The sequence below is a fragment of the Pleurodeles waltl genome, chromosome 4_1, assembly GCF_031143425.1.
Source record: "Pleurodeles waltl isolate 20211129_DDA chromosome 4_1, aPleWal1.hap1.20221129, whole genome shotgun sequence".
Classification (NCBI taxonomy): domain Eukaryota; kingdom Metazoa; phylum Chordata; class Amphibia; order Caudata; family Salamandridae; genus Pleurodeles; species Pleurodeles waltl.
In genome coordinates, this window is record NC_090442.1 from 462,843,786 (window position 1) to 462,860,295 (window position 16,510).

The 16,510-nt window shown below is 44.0% G+C and overlaps 1 protein-coding gene across 1 annotated transcript in view; it reads right to left on the reverse strand.

Annotated features, from left to right (window-relative positions):
• LOC138287842 (phytanoyl-CoA dioxygenase, peroxisomal-like) overlaps nt 1–16,510 on the reverse strand; it is a 256,379-nt gene that overhangs the window by 122,780 nt on the left and 117,089 nt on the right. The window contains exon 6 of the mRNA XM_069228748.1: nt 13,022–13,203. Coding sequence (XP_069084849.1) covers nt 13,022–13,203 — 182 coding nt within the window. The remainder of the gene's footprint in view (nt 1–13,021; nt 13,204–16,510) is intronic.

The window sequence follows — 16,510 nt, forward strand, 5'->3', positions numbered from 1 at the left end:
AATTTACATAGGAACTTTGAACAAGGCTACAGCCCAAACCACTGGACAAAATTACATCACATTTGTCAGGAAGCTAGGTTTCAGTATGCAGATTTGCTTTTCCTTATTTGGTGTAAATCCGTCCACTAGTTTAGGAGATCTGAGGTCCCAATGACTTTGGAAAGATTAAGAGCTGCTGCATGGCAAATGCACAGCTCCGATTGGCATGCCAATACTTCAACCAGAAAGTGTGGGAAGCCATCTCAGAATCCCACAAAAAAAAAAAGTACAAGGTGCCAGGGAATAGTCACCCTGACCCCTTAGCTCTGGTGCTGGTGTCCCAGAGGAACCCCACCCCGTACTAAAAAACACGTATTTATTTATTTTTTGCTGCAATTCCACGACAATGTTGCTCTCGTGATTGTTTTTTTTAGAAACCCCCGGGTGGGCCACGTCCCAGTGGCATTCATATTTTGGAAGCGGAGGGCCACTCCGCCCCCTCCGGCAGGCCCTGGACCGCCACAGCCTTGGGACACTTGTTAAAATGGGTGCAGGGAGGGCTGCACAGAAACCCCGCAGCTTCGGGGACAGCCACCTCCCTGAGGCAGTTTTACAATTGAGTGCATGGGGTGGGGTTAAATGATGGCTCTGGGGACCACCACCCCCCCATGGCTGGCTCTTGCTATGTTCCAGGGTGCCCATACTCAGGACACAGCTGTTTGCTGTGGCTTGGCGGAAGCTTTACAGTCATGTCACAGGAAATACTCTGCTTGCAGCAAGGGAGAGCTGTCAAACAGCTCACTCTCACTACTAGCAGATGTTTCCTCGGTCTCCCTGCTTGGAAAGATGTGGACAGGGAGACTGAGGAAACAATTGACTCACAGGAAGGAAGCTGTCCAGGGAGTATTGGTGGGATGGATGGGGGGTTCCCAAGTGACTGGTCATTCAGACCTTCACATTTCCTCGAAAAAGTCTTCAAATACTTCTTATGATGTCCAAACTGCTGTCTGAGTTCCTTCAACTTGTCTCAATTTCCAACAAGTTCTGAGGTCTTGCTAGAATTTGTGTGCTACAGTTTGCTTCATAGGCCACACCCATTTTAGTACCAGAAATATTTGTACTCAAAATGGTGGTTTTGTTCTGTAAAAATGTGCCCTGGTTTATTTATTGCTATGGTTTTGAAGTCGCTGGTGTTTTAATTGACACCATTTTCTTCCGCAAGGGTACCGTGGCCACATGAGGGTGCGCGCATGCAGTTCTGCCTTTCTGTGCCGCCGGAAGGCTCTTTCATTGTTCATGGCCTTTGGAGCCTCCCGGGAGTAATACCAAGGGAGGGGTGCGTCTCCTGATAGGCTAAGGAGACTGCGCCTCCCTTCATTCTTCTGTTTCTCGCTTCGCCTTCTCTCCCAGGTACGCGTGGGTTCCTACATATGTGTGCTGCTGGCATGTCATTGTTAACCTCTTCCATTCTGAAGGTTGGTTTGCAACGGATGCGGGCAGCACATCATTTATCTCTCCCTTAGGCTCCAGACAAGCGGGTTTCCCCGCAGAGAGTGTCCTCATTGATTAATTTCAGCCCAATGTATTTAGAGGGCAGTTTTTGTTTGTGGTAATAAGCATTGGTAAATCCAAATATGGTTTGGGCTATTTTTTCCTAGAGGCCAACAATCACTGTCACTTTCAAACTTTTGGTGACTCTTCTGCAACAATAATAACTTGTGGGACTCCGTGGAGGAGGAGCAAGCACTCCTTGTTCATGAGGAGTTGGCAGATGCTATAGATGCATCTCTTGAGAGGGTGGTCTTGAGAGCCTTACAGCCCCTGAGTCAGAAACTTTTGAAACTCGCAGCCCACAGGCCTTTGCCTCCCTCTGAAAGATCAGCTTCATCCTAAGATGCCTTTGAGACACTTTGCCAGGCCTTCCTAAAAAGGCATCTCGATGCTCAGGAGGCACAGGTTGATGACCACCCTGAATTAACCCGGAGGATGATTTCTGTTTTCATCAAGGGTCAGATAATGCCTGGGAAGGATTGGACACTTCTGACAGGGACTTGGGAGATAAACCAGGGCCCGAGCAGACCGCAAAAACTGGAAGGCGGCACCAAAAGAATAAGGCTGGATGATAATGGTAACCAGGACTCCGCAGGGGTGACTGGCATGCTCAACCTGGAAGATATCGATCACCCCCCTTTGGTGAATTGAGTCCATGCCGTGAAGATGGTGCGGTATGTGGCCAACTGTATATGAAAACCTATGTACCAGGAAGTACGGGGTAGTTTGAGGACTGAATGCCAACGAAGTATCTTGTACAACAGAGATTGATCCCAAGATGACAACGTTCATCAATAAATGAATTAAAGATCCTAAAAAAAACTCTAGATTGCTCCTGGCAGGCCTGCCGGGATAAGGTCTTGGATATCCTGGGACCATCCACAAAGATCCTGGAATATGGCAAAGGCTGCCATAGAATCCGGCCACCTTATTGACCTTACCATTCTTTTAGGTTGGGTCCCAATGGGCCTTATGTTTCTTGGGTAATGCGAACAGAATACAGGCGATCCTTATTGATTAAAATTGAACCCCAGCTATGTGAACTAGCCACTATTGAAGCTGGTTCTGTTGTGAATGGGGGCTTCTTTGGCCTTTCTTAAAGAGGTTACACCTTTGTGAATACTTTTTCCCTCCCTCCTCCCTGGATAAGGCACAACAACTGATCAAAAAGGTTTGTACCCTGCACATTTTTGGAGGGTCTGGAAAAGGCAGGGTGTGCTCCTCTGGCCATTTTTACTGTTCCTACCTCCACAAGCTGCAGACAAAGCGCTCCATAATTGGAGGGTTCTACCCCTTCTTAGGACGTGGTAGTGGTTGTGCCAATAAAGGAGCCTTATGAGGGGCCAGTAATGCACCAGGAGGTACCACCAGTAAGCAATACCCCTGTTTTTCTTCTTGGGGTGGGAGGCAGGTCACGGTGGCTCAGTCAAAAGTGGATGTACATTACAGGGGACGTGTGGGTTCTTCAGACCATTCAGTGTTTTCATATAGAGCTTTATGGCACCTCGCACTAACATTCCCATCTTCGTCCTTTAGTTTTTTCCTAGGAAGGATCTTGGGTGTGGACCACACAGTTTCCAAAAAACTCCTGAAGAAGAGTGTTGGTTCCCCACCACTGGGGGGTTTGTAAGTAATATTTTCCTTGTAGAAAATGGGTTACAGACCAATAATAAACCTGAAGAATTTCAACAGATGAATAGTATACCACTATTTCAAGATGGAGGGGATTCATCTTCTCAGAGGTATCCTTCTGCCAAATGATTGGTTGTTGAGACGCACCATTCCGATTTTCCTGCCTCACAGATGGTTCCTTCAATTCGAATGGGGCGGTCAAGTTACAAATTCATGTGCCTTCCGTTCGGGCTGTCCTTGGCACCTTGGTGTTTCACCGCGGTGATGAGGCCAGACATAGAATGGTTACACACCACGTGCAGGCCTATGGTATCTGGACGACATCCTCCTGATGCATCAGGACAGATCCACCCTCATCACTCAACTGTTGATGACCAGATCTATCTTAAAAGATATGGGCTTCATTATAAACTGTCAGAAGTCAGATTTCATTCCATGCACTCTTCTTGGGATTCAAAATAGATACCTTGCAGGAGTCCCTTCGCTTGCCACAGAGGAAAATTATGTTAATTTGCAAAGAGCTGCGGAAAACGTTAGTGACAGAGAAAAATTAGCTTTAACGCCTGGCCAGGATTGTGGGTCTGCTATCCTTGTCCATCCAGGCTATTTTTCCCTGACTATTGCACTATTGTGCACTTCAACGACTAATAGCACAGCATCTCAGAAAGGGCCTGATGTATGTTCAGGAGATATCTCTTTGCCCAGAAGCTCGCACCGAGCTTCACTGGTGGTTAGACCACATACATGCTTGGAATGGAAAAAGTAATTCTTTGCTAAACCCTAGACTTGGTGATAGAATCCGATGCCAGTCATGCAGAACGGCAATTCCTGAGTGTCATATGCCCCTCCATGACATTTTGACAGGGGAACACTCCCTTGTTTGTCACGTTCTGAAGGGTATGAGGTTTTCTGTTCCTAATGAACAGAAGTATTCTTTGATTTGGGATGTCAATGTAGTATTACGCATGCTCCAATCTTGGCAGGACAATCAGTATCTGTCCCCGAAAGAACTTACAAGTACTATGTTACTATGGGGCAGATGTAGCAAAGTTTTTTACCCATTCTGTGTCTATGGGAAAAAGTGTTCGTACATATGGCCCCATGTCTCATATCGCATAAGACAGTGTTGGTTGTTTGCACTTTAGAAATTACGGTTTATATGTTTACTCCGGATGGAGTTTCATTTACAGTGTCTAGATGCACCAAGTGCAATAGCAGGGTGGCTCACTATCCTTCCTTTCCTGATCATCCCAAATTGGGTGTGGCTCGTTGTCTGACAGCTTATAAAGCTATGACAGAAGAATATCGCCCGGCAAGAATGGCTCATTTGTTCATTTCACTCAAAAAACATGTTTAAACTTGTTTTGACCACTATCATTGCCCATTGGGTGAGATGGGTTCTTCAGGAAGTTAGAGTTGCATTGTATAGCTCTTTTAGCCATGTTTTTAGGCACATTATTTTAGCAACTAGGCCTGCCGTTGTGCACTTTAGCCCGGTTACATTTTACTCAGCTTCATTTAATTTTTCTAGCATAGGCCACATTTGTGGTGATGTTTTATTTTCTTTATCTAGTTGTTCTTCTACCTAGGAAAGCATAATGTTCCTGGCAGGACATTCTTTTCACTTTGTGTTTTCCTCAAGGCTGCAGCGAGATAGAGTTGCTTGGCAAAGTGGTATGCTGTGTCTCCAACATTCACAGAAACACACACACATCCTAACCTCAGAACATCAGCTGTTTTAATAAAAAACACTTCTCTGTCCCATAAACGTTAGAGGGAGATTCCAGCCAGATGACCACAACCGAATGCTGATAGCTGATTACCTTTGCTACAGCTGCTTGCCTAGACTACCAGATCCCTGGTCTACATAGGGATGGTGTCTTTCTAGACCACAGGCTTTCTTGTTCAGGTATGGGGGATGATGTCTTCCCAGACGGGAAACCTGAAGGGTGGATTAGGGCTTATGACGCTGTGCTCTAACATAGCTTAGGTAGGCACCACATATATTACTTCTAGTTACAGTATGGTGGACTGTTTTTGTGTTTCACTCTTCTTGTCCCCAATTTGCTTCTAGTGTGTTTTATCATCCTAGGTATTGCAAGTCATGGCATTCTATCTAAGATGCTTTTAATTCAATAAACCTTATTGAACCATTCTCTGCCTCTGTTTGTCTTTGCATATGGGAGACTAATGTAAGCGAGAGAAAAGATGAGATCTGATCGAACACGATTCCCCGGAGGAGTCATTCCTGTCATGCGCCGGTTGCCACAATCATCCCTGCTCTTGGGTAGAGATGAGGTGCTACTAGTTAGCTGGAAAACCCGGATTAGGCTGACAGTTGTCACATGGTGTGGGATTGGACTCAGTTCCCCACAATTCAGATGATTCTGCTGCCCAAATCCATTAGCTTCATTAGGATAATGAGAGCCTACGTAACAGTGGATACCTCCTTTTTTGGCACACACTCTACGAGGGATGCTCTTGCCTCGAAAGCCTTTTCTATGGGGGGGGCATACTTGAAGGTATTCTCAAATCAGCAGACTGGTCTTCGGATTCTACATTCAAGACTTTATATTTTAAGCCAATTTTTCATCAAGGCTGCTCTTGTCGTCAATCAGCTTTAAACTAGCATAATCGGAACCTTTGGTCCTGAAACAGAATGTAAATTTTCCTAGCTATCATGGAGGAAAGTTTCAGTTCTATTAAGGAAACAAAGGCAAAGATTATTCCTCCCAAACTGATTCCATCCTCCCGATATTTCATTAAATCTTCGACGTTCGGGTAAGTATATTTCATGCACATCAACAGCTGCTGATTGATGCATGGCGTATTTACATGATTGTGGTTGGTTGTATTCAATGTTTTTTTCACAATTTATGCTGTTTTCTTAAAGATCTGCCTGATCGCAATGTATTGATGTTATGGATGGCTTTTCAGAGGCCCATAAATTTATACTTCATTCTGTTTTTTTTTCTATCACAGGATCGGATCAAAACAGGACTTCTGAAGGACACCTGGACCAGTCTGCTTGCTCAAAGAAAGAGTGCTTCTCCTGGTTGTCAAATATATGGGACTGTCTCTATGGTTATTCTGCGCTGTGTTGCAAAGATATATGGGATTTGTAGTCCTTGTGGATGTTAAAGATTACTAGTTTTGTTAAGGCTGCTGAGCAAAAGAAAAGGAAGAGAAAAGTGTAATCCTTGCCTCTGTGCCCCTAAAATAATTGAAATTTTCCTTCAAGATAGCTAGGAAATTTTACTTTCTTCATACAGCACTTTACTGTGTGAAGGCTTGATAGCATTATGGCGGAAACGAGAGACATGGACTGTGCGCTGTTTCCTCCACATTGGCAAGTGTTGTGCATTTTTTTCCCCATTCTCGTATTACCGAATTTGCTCTCATTTTCACCTGTTACTGGATTTGGCAGCTTAATGCAGTTCTGCGTATGAGCAGGGAGTGGAGGAGCTTAGTTTTATTTGGGCACTTGCAGTCATTAAAACCACTGGCTGCCACTAAAATGGCTTCCGTTTACCAGCTTTGTAGTCATTAAACGTTTAGCCTCGCTTCAAAACAGGTTATGTTTGGTGATTCAACTGCATGTTTGCGCCTCTTTTATAAGCATTCAAGATAATTAATTGCTTGAATTTTAAAATCTTTTGGATATCTTGGTAGTTATAATTGATTTGAAGAATCTTAAATCAATGAGACATGTACCCAGATCATTAACCCACTAGACGGTCTATGTCTGGTTTGCCTTGATGTGTATCCTACCTTATGAATGAGATTTCAACCCAACGTATCCTGGAAGATACCAATTACGTGGTTGTATGTAAAATTACATCACTTAATATTCTCAATTGTTCTGTGTTAACTCTTCGACGTTCAAACACTGTAAGCTTCTGGATGTTGGCTCACAAAGGTTCCCATCATTACAACTTAAATCCAGTATTTTTAATGACTAAGGACTGTAGATAAAGTGTGTCATAATTCTTAAGTGAATCTTCGAGGTGCCACCAGGCACTGGGACAGCTCTGTTAGGGAAGTGCATTTTGTATTCACTATTATTGTAGGGACAATGTGAAGTTACTGATACTTATCATTCACCATCCAAGCCCTTCACAATGGTCCAGTAAGCATAGCAGATTACCCATACTGAGCATATCATGTGGGCCCTCAGAAACATAGGTGGGGGATAAAACCTAACTTTAACTCATCAAAACCCTCCATGAATGAAAATGCCAGGGAGTTAAATCTTCTCTCCCCCAACTTCTAGTTTAGCCAGTGAAGAGATCTGCACAAGCACATTTAGTTCGGAGACTAGTCCAAGGTAAGCTATGTAATGACACTTAGGCATTTTCTCCAAGTTTTAGGAATGGCTGTAGAAGCCCTTTGCAATGGCTAGTATAAGCACATTCTGGGAGTTTCCCTGCGGTTTATGTGTCCAACTGTGAGCAGCGGAACTGGAGTATAGCCTGGTGGCTGTAACAGTATGTAAGGACTTGCTATGCCCGCTCTCTTCTTCCTGCTGATTCGCATCTCTGTGTTATGTGTCTTTAATGGCATCCCATGGTGTTTCCTCAGTGTGAGGCACTGCAACTATTGAGTTTTCGCCACAGTTCACCCAGTTCTTGAGCTTTCACAACTTCTTTATCTTTATTTTGTTCCATACAGTCAGGAAATCTTCAATAGATGACAGCTAAAAAATTACTTTAGCAAAATGTGGCTTGAGTTGCACCTCAGTTTTGCTTCTTGAGGATGGGTCCGTGGGAGCCTATTTCATCCAAGGATGCCAGTGGGGTGAGGTGGGGGAACAGTTGATAGTTCAAACGATCTTGAATCTCTTGCACAGACAGGTTCCATTGGGATTTCGCAGCCCTCTACCGGGGGTCAGAAGACTATTAGGGTCTCTACCCCCAAATGAGATTTTTCCTTGCTCTGGTCCCCTATTCTTCAAGGATGGAATGACACACTGAGGTTTGTGGGACTTAAGGCAGAGTGCCTTTGCTGGTACTTCATATGCCTGCGCTTCAAAAGGAACTTCTTTTAGCTTACCCGGAATCCCCTCAATGACATTTTCAGTTCTTAAGTATGGTTCTTTAGGTTATCCGGGAAGACTGCTGCGTATGTTGGTCTCAGTTCTACTATAGTATAGAGCCTTCCATGTCTTGTAGGACTTCAAGAGTTCTGAGAGTAATTGGCGTCTTGGTACTTCTATCAGTGCAAAAGATCTGCCGTCCTGCTCAATATAACCAACTGCTTATCATTATTTTTTTACCTGGACCAGGAGTGAAAGAGAGATGTCCAGTGTTTTTGCAACATCAATCATTGGTTTGATCACTGGCAAAAAAGCGGGGTGTCGTCAGTGACTTGGCTTTCTACTATAATCTCGTTTTTTGTTCCTTCCAGTGTTGCCAAGATTAGGCATGAGGCTGTCCAATATCATTCGGCCAGCCAACTTATCTTTGTATCTCCATGCCTTCCAGGTCTTGTAGTACCTCAAGGGTTCAGTGAGTAACTAACATCTTGGTACTTTTATCCAAGGTGCCATGGAAAGTATTATAAATAAAACCAGTGGGCTCTTCAAAGCCATCTAAATGAGTCTTGCTGTTGTCAAGCAGCTAGCTCTTTCAGGAGCACGGCCGGCACCTTAGATGGAGGAGTGTGTTGGAATTGGGAGGTGCCAGACTCCGAGGCAGGGTTTAAGGCCATCCGGCAGGATATGTTGCTAGCTGGCCCAAAACCAAATTTAAGAGTCTGCAGTACTTTGGACCATGCATTAATTGCCAGGCTAAAGTCTATGCCAGTCGAGGCTTGCAGAGGGGGCGGGGCAGGGCGGGATTACACATTACATTACAAAAATATATTTTTAAAAACCCACTTACCTCCGCTCACGCTCAGCGCTGCTCCTCTGCTCTTCCATCTCGCTGCAGGCACAGGCTCCCAGCCTGTCCTGCAGCCAATCCCGATGCTGCTCAGAGCAGCGTCAGGATTGGCTGGGAGCGCCCAGCACGCAGAGAACTATGCTCTAGCCCCTTAAATGCCACTATGTGCTATACCGCAGAATTCGATTAACTAACCATTATGTTCGCCAGGAACTTTCAGCTCTTGCGCGAGGTCTGTGGCCTTCACTATGTTAGGGAGGTCGGGCAGCGATAGTAATAAAATAAAAAATAAAGACAGACTGAAAAACAGCTAAAAAGAAAGAAGCCACCAACCCAATTTGAACAGTGAACTACTACTGATGTCAGTAAATGCCACAAAGGGACAATGAGTGCTAGCCACTGCCAGTATCATCAGTATTCAGTGGGGCAGGAGTTAGTAGCAGATCAAGTTGTAAGCAATGACCAGTCTTCATTAAAGTGCATCAGCTTCAGCCCAGAGAATAGTAAGATGGAGAATAATAAAAACTTGCCTTAGTGAAATGGAGTAAAAGCTCAGAACTGGTCAAGAGATAAGCAGAAACAAGCATTGGCAAAGCCACTAGGTTTCGACTTTGGAAATTCTATTGGCTTTTTCAATGGTTGTTTACAGGATGGAGAGCAATTGACCTGCTGTGCAACATGACAACGTTTTTAAAAAGTGCTATGATGTGGCCAGTTTTGACCACATCACAGTGTTTTTATTTACTTTAAGCCATGATCCACAGCAGCTCAACTGCCGTGCAACATGTAAAAACACATTGACAAAGCTAATAGATTTTGGACAAGAGAAACCTATTACCTTTGCCAATGCTTGTGATACAAATACATAAACACACACACACACATACAAACAGGAGCAGAAAAGAAACATTTTCACACAAAGCCTTATTGTACCCTGCATCTGTGTATGTAAATCATTATTTAATGGTGATAAACTTGAGAGGCCAGTACAAATAACCTCACAGCTTACGCTACCATATACACAAGGGGTTTGTCAGGGTGTTTGAGAAGCAGATTAAAGTAATAGGTTGTGAAGAAATATCACGTGACACCCAGATGTATTTGCTGCTTGTAGCTAGAAGCACACTATGTTACACAAGACGGATCCTCTGAAGCTATGTTACATTATACGGATCCTCTAAAGCTCCCAGTGTTAAGGAGAAACGGGGAAGGAAAGTAGCCTCAGACCCAAGTGACCCAAGTGCCAAACATAAGCACAAAACCATGGCAAAACAGATTAAGTCTGGGCGAGAAGGCTGGTGTGAGTCATCCTTTTAGCATATTCACCTTCATTTTCTCTGACTAATACTGGTGGTAACTGACACTGACTGTGCCCTGGGCTCTGCTAAGCAGACTCAGGGCCAGTGCTCTGATCAAAAGGTATATGGTAATGTGTTACAATTGGCAATGACTGACTCCTGTAAGTCCCTAGTATATAACAGGGAAAGAGGGGAGAGGAATAAAAAAACTACCTAAAAGTCCCTGGTATATAATAGGGCAGGGAGGTTTATAGGCCCAGTCGATTTCCTGCAAGTTTGTCCCTCCTTGGGGTGGTTTTGTTACTGCCTTGGACACCGACCTTGTTATATGGATAATTGCATGTCTGTCAATATGTCTGACTGTGAGGGAACCTCTTTTATCTTTTGTGTCTCTCCTTCGCGCTCATGACAGCCGTGTAGCTTTGAATTGGCTTGCTTATGTCAATTGTTTCACTTTTCATTTCCAATTTACGTGGCAAGAAGGGTCCAGTTAGGAATTTACAACTCTAGGAGCCCTAACTAGGGCAAACATGAGACCCATTGCATTGCAAATGCTGTTTTTTAAAGGCAGCCCTTCCTTTCAGATTGTCTTTAAAAAGTAAAATGTGTACAAATTCGACTTTGGAAATAAAGGTACTTCCAAAGGGGTAATCTGCCTTATTTTAACATTTAATTCAACCTAAGGTCTCCACTAGGTGCACCAAGGGTAGGGTGCCATGTAACTATAAGCAGGGACATTATAAAATATATTTTTTATGCCCTGGTAGGGGAAAAACTGTTCAGTTCATTTTCCCCATTGTAGATATTAGCTCCATAGGATAACTCAGATCTGTTGCCTGGAACCACAAAGAAAAGAAGGACTGCCCTGCTGGAACTCTGGTTTCCAACCCAAAGGAATGTACTCTGAAAGACTGATCCTGTTGCACACTGGAAAAACAGCCCTAAGGACTTTGCCTTGCTTCAAAAAGGACCTAGGAGTGGATTCCCTGAAAGCAACAGGTTAACGGTGCTTTCCGGAACTAGCTTCCACAAGACACCCCCAACCTGGAGTGCGTCCAGTAGACTTCAAGGATTTGGCAAGGTGCTTTGTGGGAACTGAAGTCCCAAACTTCCAAGGATCATCCCAGTGCTGATTGACCCTTGGATTTGTGTTTTGGACACTTTGAGATCCAAAAGAGAACTTCTTGAAGACGATCCAGAACATTGGAGAACTTCTGTGAAAAAGCTCCATAAGGTGACTAACCCATCGACAAGAGTCAAGCTGCCCCAGCCCGACTGCAAGCCGGCCTGTATTTCAAGTTTGTCCCGCTTTTCCAAGACAGACTTCTAGGATTTGACTGGGGCTTCGCAGAAACTCAAGCTGACTAAGTCTAAAGGTAAAAGTTTGACTGAGGCCTGAATCTGAGCAGGGCTCCATTGCGGTCGGCCTCAAATTGTGACTTGATCCTGGTTTAGTGTGACTAGATGTCCCTGGTTGGCGATATTGATTTGTAAGCATTAGAAAGCACATCTTTTGATTTAATCTTTAAAAATTCATATCTCGGTTTCCCTATATTGTATTTTATTTAATGTCATTTTAAAGATAATATTTACTATTTTTATCAGTTTGGTGTGGGGTTTTATTGTGTGATGTGTCTTATTTATTTACTTTATTGTTGTATTTAAATGCTTTACATACCCGTCTCTTACGTTAAGACTGCCTGCTAGTTGCCAAGCTACCAGGGGTTGCGCCAGGGGCTGATGTTTTGACACCCTGCCTCGAGCTAACATTGGGTTGGTGGCCTTATTGCTGGTGATAGCTGTGTATTACCCCTACTAATAACCTGCCTTCCAGCAGTGGGGAGCAGCAACAACAGATGGGGAGGAGGGCAACACAAGCAAAATGTGGAGCAGGAAGAAGTGAGTGAGGGATGGTGAGTGTAGACATGCACTCTTGGAGAGTGGTAAATTGGTAACATAAAATAAAAGAATTAACAGAGGAGGGGGGTTGTGAAACGAACACAAGAGAGCGCGGGAAACAACAGCAGGAGGGAGGAGGTAATAGGGAGCAATGTAAAGATGGAACACATCCATTTGCATTTGTCGCCCTAATAGGGAAGGGTATGCCCAGCCTTGGGTCCAATGCTTACTCTGCCACCAGATTCAAGCTAGCCTGGCTGATGAAGGGTGATACCCTGAAACCGGTTCCAGGATGCCTGTTTATGGTCCAGGGAGGCCTTGGCCTGGCAGTTCGGGCTGGAGTCTTCCCATGGAGAACAGAGTCAAGACTGATTTGCATATGACTGGGTTCAAACTGGAATGTCATGGCAAGCACAAAAACTGATGGATTAACCCAGATCTGTGACTTGTGATTTGTTCTGCATTCCGTCCATCATCTGTTTTTGCAGGGATGTCTTATGAGGCAGGCTTGGTTTAGGTACACAACACTGATTTTAAACAATTCTTATTAAATATGGTTGATTTCTGGCATAGATTTTAGCATCTTCTGTGCGGATTCCTACAGCCCTAAAGAAAGCAGTTGATTTCTGAGAAGGAGACAGGTAGTTTGTAACATTTATAGCCTCTATCTACCAAGGAGTGGAACTTTGCAATATTATCACCCAAGCACATGAGAAAGTTTCAAACCAGAAAAAGAAAAGTTACACTGAAAAATATCCACTGAAACATTTTGAAACTTACCTCCCATTCAGGGTAGTCATGCTGTTTCAAGGACTCTTTATGCGTTCCTGGAAGGGCTACTAGACAACCATTGCTGCGGTCTATCCTCTCCATTGCAGTCCATGCACAAACAATTTGATCTGCAGGCCTAAATGGAAAATAGTGTAGGTCCTGATGCATTGGATGACGAGAAGACTTTTTACCTGAAATCAAAACCAAAAGTTGAAGGTTGGCATTTAACGCTGTTCTCACTGTGATTTGATTTTGCAGGCAATTGGAACTACATTTAATACAGAAATAGGAGCCGCAGGTTAAATAAGTAGCACCACAGTAACAACAACTTTTATTCGGTATGAAAAAAAATCATCAATTACAATAAATAATCTCCAATACATTTGTTAAAATTAGCAATAAAACCATAAATAATAAGAACACCCGTGAAGAATAAAAACATATATAACACATGCATAGAAACAATAAAATAGAAAGATTCATTCTAAAAACTCTACATTCTTACGCCAAGTAATAGCTCCCTTCAGGAATGATCCCAGCCCCCTCCAGACCAATGCATCTGAGGCCATCTGCAGCCACATAAAAGCAGGACGATATTGCACAAAACCCTTGGGCCTTAGGAGAGGTAATAAAAAACGAGTTCTGAATGGTGCATTGAAAACACAAAACAAAGTAAAATGGGTCAAGGTCTGTTGGGACACCCCATCACAGGGGCAGGGTCTAATACATTTGTCCCCATACTGACCTAACGGGAAACACAGGTTACTTCTGATGATCCCCAAACGGAAACGGGTTATGAGAGACCTTTCCCTCACATCCTTTATCTCTAAGAGATAGCGCTCAGGGCCTACCCACATCTTTAACATAATGAAATCCCTGATCGATTTTTTCCCTAAAGCCTCCCCCTCCCTCCTATTCTTCTGGATTCTTAAAAAATTCTCCTTAGCCCATTTCTTATCACACCTGGTCAGGCCTTCAGGATGATCAACCAAATCAGGACGCCCCAAATCATGAGCCATCTTTCTAATGTGCATCAACCAGGGAATATTCTTTACATTGTCACAAGCCAGACAATCCTTTAAGATATCCCTATTCAGAGTGGCATGTTCGTTAGTCCAAATTGAGATCCATAGCAGAAGGGGAGCCAACTGAATAGTGTCCTGGACAAACTCAAGCTCCAACTCCAAATGAAGACTAAAACCAGGGATATTTTGTCCAACTCCCAATAGCCTTCTACAGAACCAATTTTCTTCCACCGTAAGGGCTCGGGAGTCCCCATACCCCCAAAGTGCAGCACCATACAGCAGAATGGGGAGGCATTTCCGCCTATAAATTTCAAGCAAAGGCTTGATGGGTTTACTACCTACCCTTACAGCAAAGTCAAAAGTCGTGCCAACTGCTGCATGAAAAAGCGCACCCCTCCTGGCAATACAAGGTTTCCAAGATCCTTTCTCATCAAAAATAATCAGTAGGTATGGAAACTCATGGACCCTACTAATAATTTGATCCTCCACCCTTAGCTCCCCCACCCTACTCAGGGGTTTTCCACACACCATAAAATGAGATTTCTTAAAGTTGACCTCTAAACCCAAACTTGACATAAAGGTGGCATAAGCTCTAACTATTTTCCGGAGACCATTCATAGTACGGACCATGATGACTGCGTCATCCGCGTACGTTAGCACAGGGATATCAGTACCATTCACCTTTGGAACATCCCTACAATGTTTCATCAGAAAATCAGACAATCCATTTGTATATAGAAGAAACAAAGTAGGAGCCAAAACACACCCCTGGCGCACACCCCTTGAAAACTTAAAGGCCTCTCAGCATTCCCCATTTGACCCCACCCTCACACTTGCAACCGTCCCAGAATGTAGATATCGGAGCAACTCTACAATATTAGGATCCAGCCTAAACTGATTTAATCTCTCCCATAATATAGACCGATTCACCTTATCAAAGGCACAGCTAAGATCCATAAAAGCAAGAGAGAGCGTACCTTTCCTAGCCTGCGTGTATTTGCCGATCAACATCAGTAGGTTGACACATTGGTCTCGCGTGCCAAGGCCTTCCCTGAAACCATACTGGTCCCAGTTTAAGATATCATTCCCTATCATCCAGGACTCCATACGCCTTAAAATAATCCGTCCCAGAATCTTCACCGAAGAGTCCAGTAGAGAAATAGGGCGGTAGGACTTAGGATCATTTCGGTCGCCCTTTTTAAACACTGAGACAATACATGCCAGACTCCAAGAGGCAGGGGTACCCACAGTAACTGCTGCATTAAGGACATTTAAGAGAACAGGTGCCCATAACTGGGGGTTCGCTTTATACATGTCCATAGGGATCGAATCCGGGCCCGGAGCTTTATTGCTCGCACTACTCTGTATCGCATCCATAACCTCCTGGAGCGAGAACCTAATTGCTAGGTTAGGAGCCATCTCATACTCGTTCTCCCGGTTAATTCTTAAGGGAGAACCCTCAAAAATACTACAAAAGTGAATTACCCAAGCTTCCGGAGCGATGTTACAGCCAAGGCCCTCAGATGTATCTGTTCCAAAGGAACCTCTATTTACCACTTTCCAAAACAGGCCAGGATCCTTCGGAGCTATGGCACGTTCTAATTCTTCCCAGGCTTTATCTTTATGTTTTATCTTGCAATCCCTCAGGGCCCTCTTATATTTCATTCTAGCTTCTTTTACAAGGACCCAATCTCTAGGATGTTTCTTAGTGGCCAGCTTCAGGTTTGCCCTTGCAACATAGCAGGTCTTATCGTACCAACCACAATTACGTTTGCTAGGTTGGCTGCTTACTGAAAAAAGGCAGTCTCTCACTGCTGCATTTACTCTTGTTATTGCATTCATAACAGTCTTCGGAGCAGGAGCCTCTGTCAAGAGTGTGTCCATAAATAAAAGTAAATTTCCCCCCACCACCCTTTCTACAACTTTTAGGGAATCCACTTGCTTCCACCCAAACCGCCTACCCTGGTCCTTTATCTCCACTACTACCGGCCTACCTCGTCCTAAACTACGTAGTGCCCCAGGGAGTTTAAAGGATACTATAAGGGGATTATGATCACTGAAACTCTCCCCCAGCACCCCCCCCTCAGTCACCAGGTCTTTCAAAGGTGGAAACATAAAAATATAGTCAATAGTGGATTCAGATCCTCTTCCCACATAGGTTGGGAGTTGATGAGTGCCAACGGCTTCTATATCACACACATTCAAAAGGCCCATCTTCCTGAGTTCCTTGATTAGAACCCTGCCTCTGGAGTCCTGCAGACCATCCACTGAATAATCCTTGCAGTCAAAAATAAAGGGATTGACCACAGTACTGAGCCTCCCCAGCTTAGCATTAAAGTCTCCAGAGACAATAACACAGAATTCTAACCCCATCTCCTCCATTATGTGTTTCAAAACCTGAAGAACGGAAAATAGGGCCCCAATTTGGCATCCCATATCCCACACAGCGTTATAAAAGTTAACCAGTAAAATA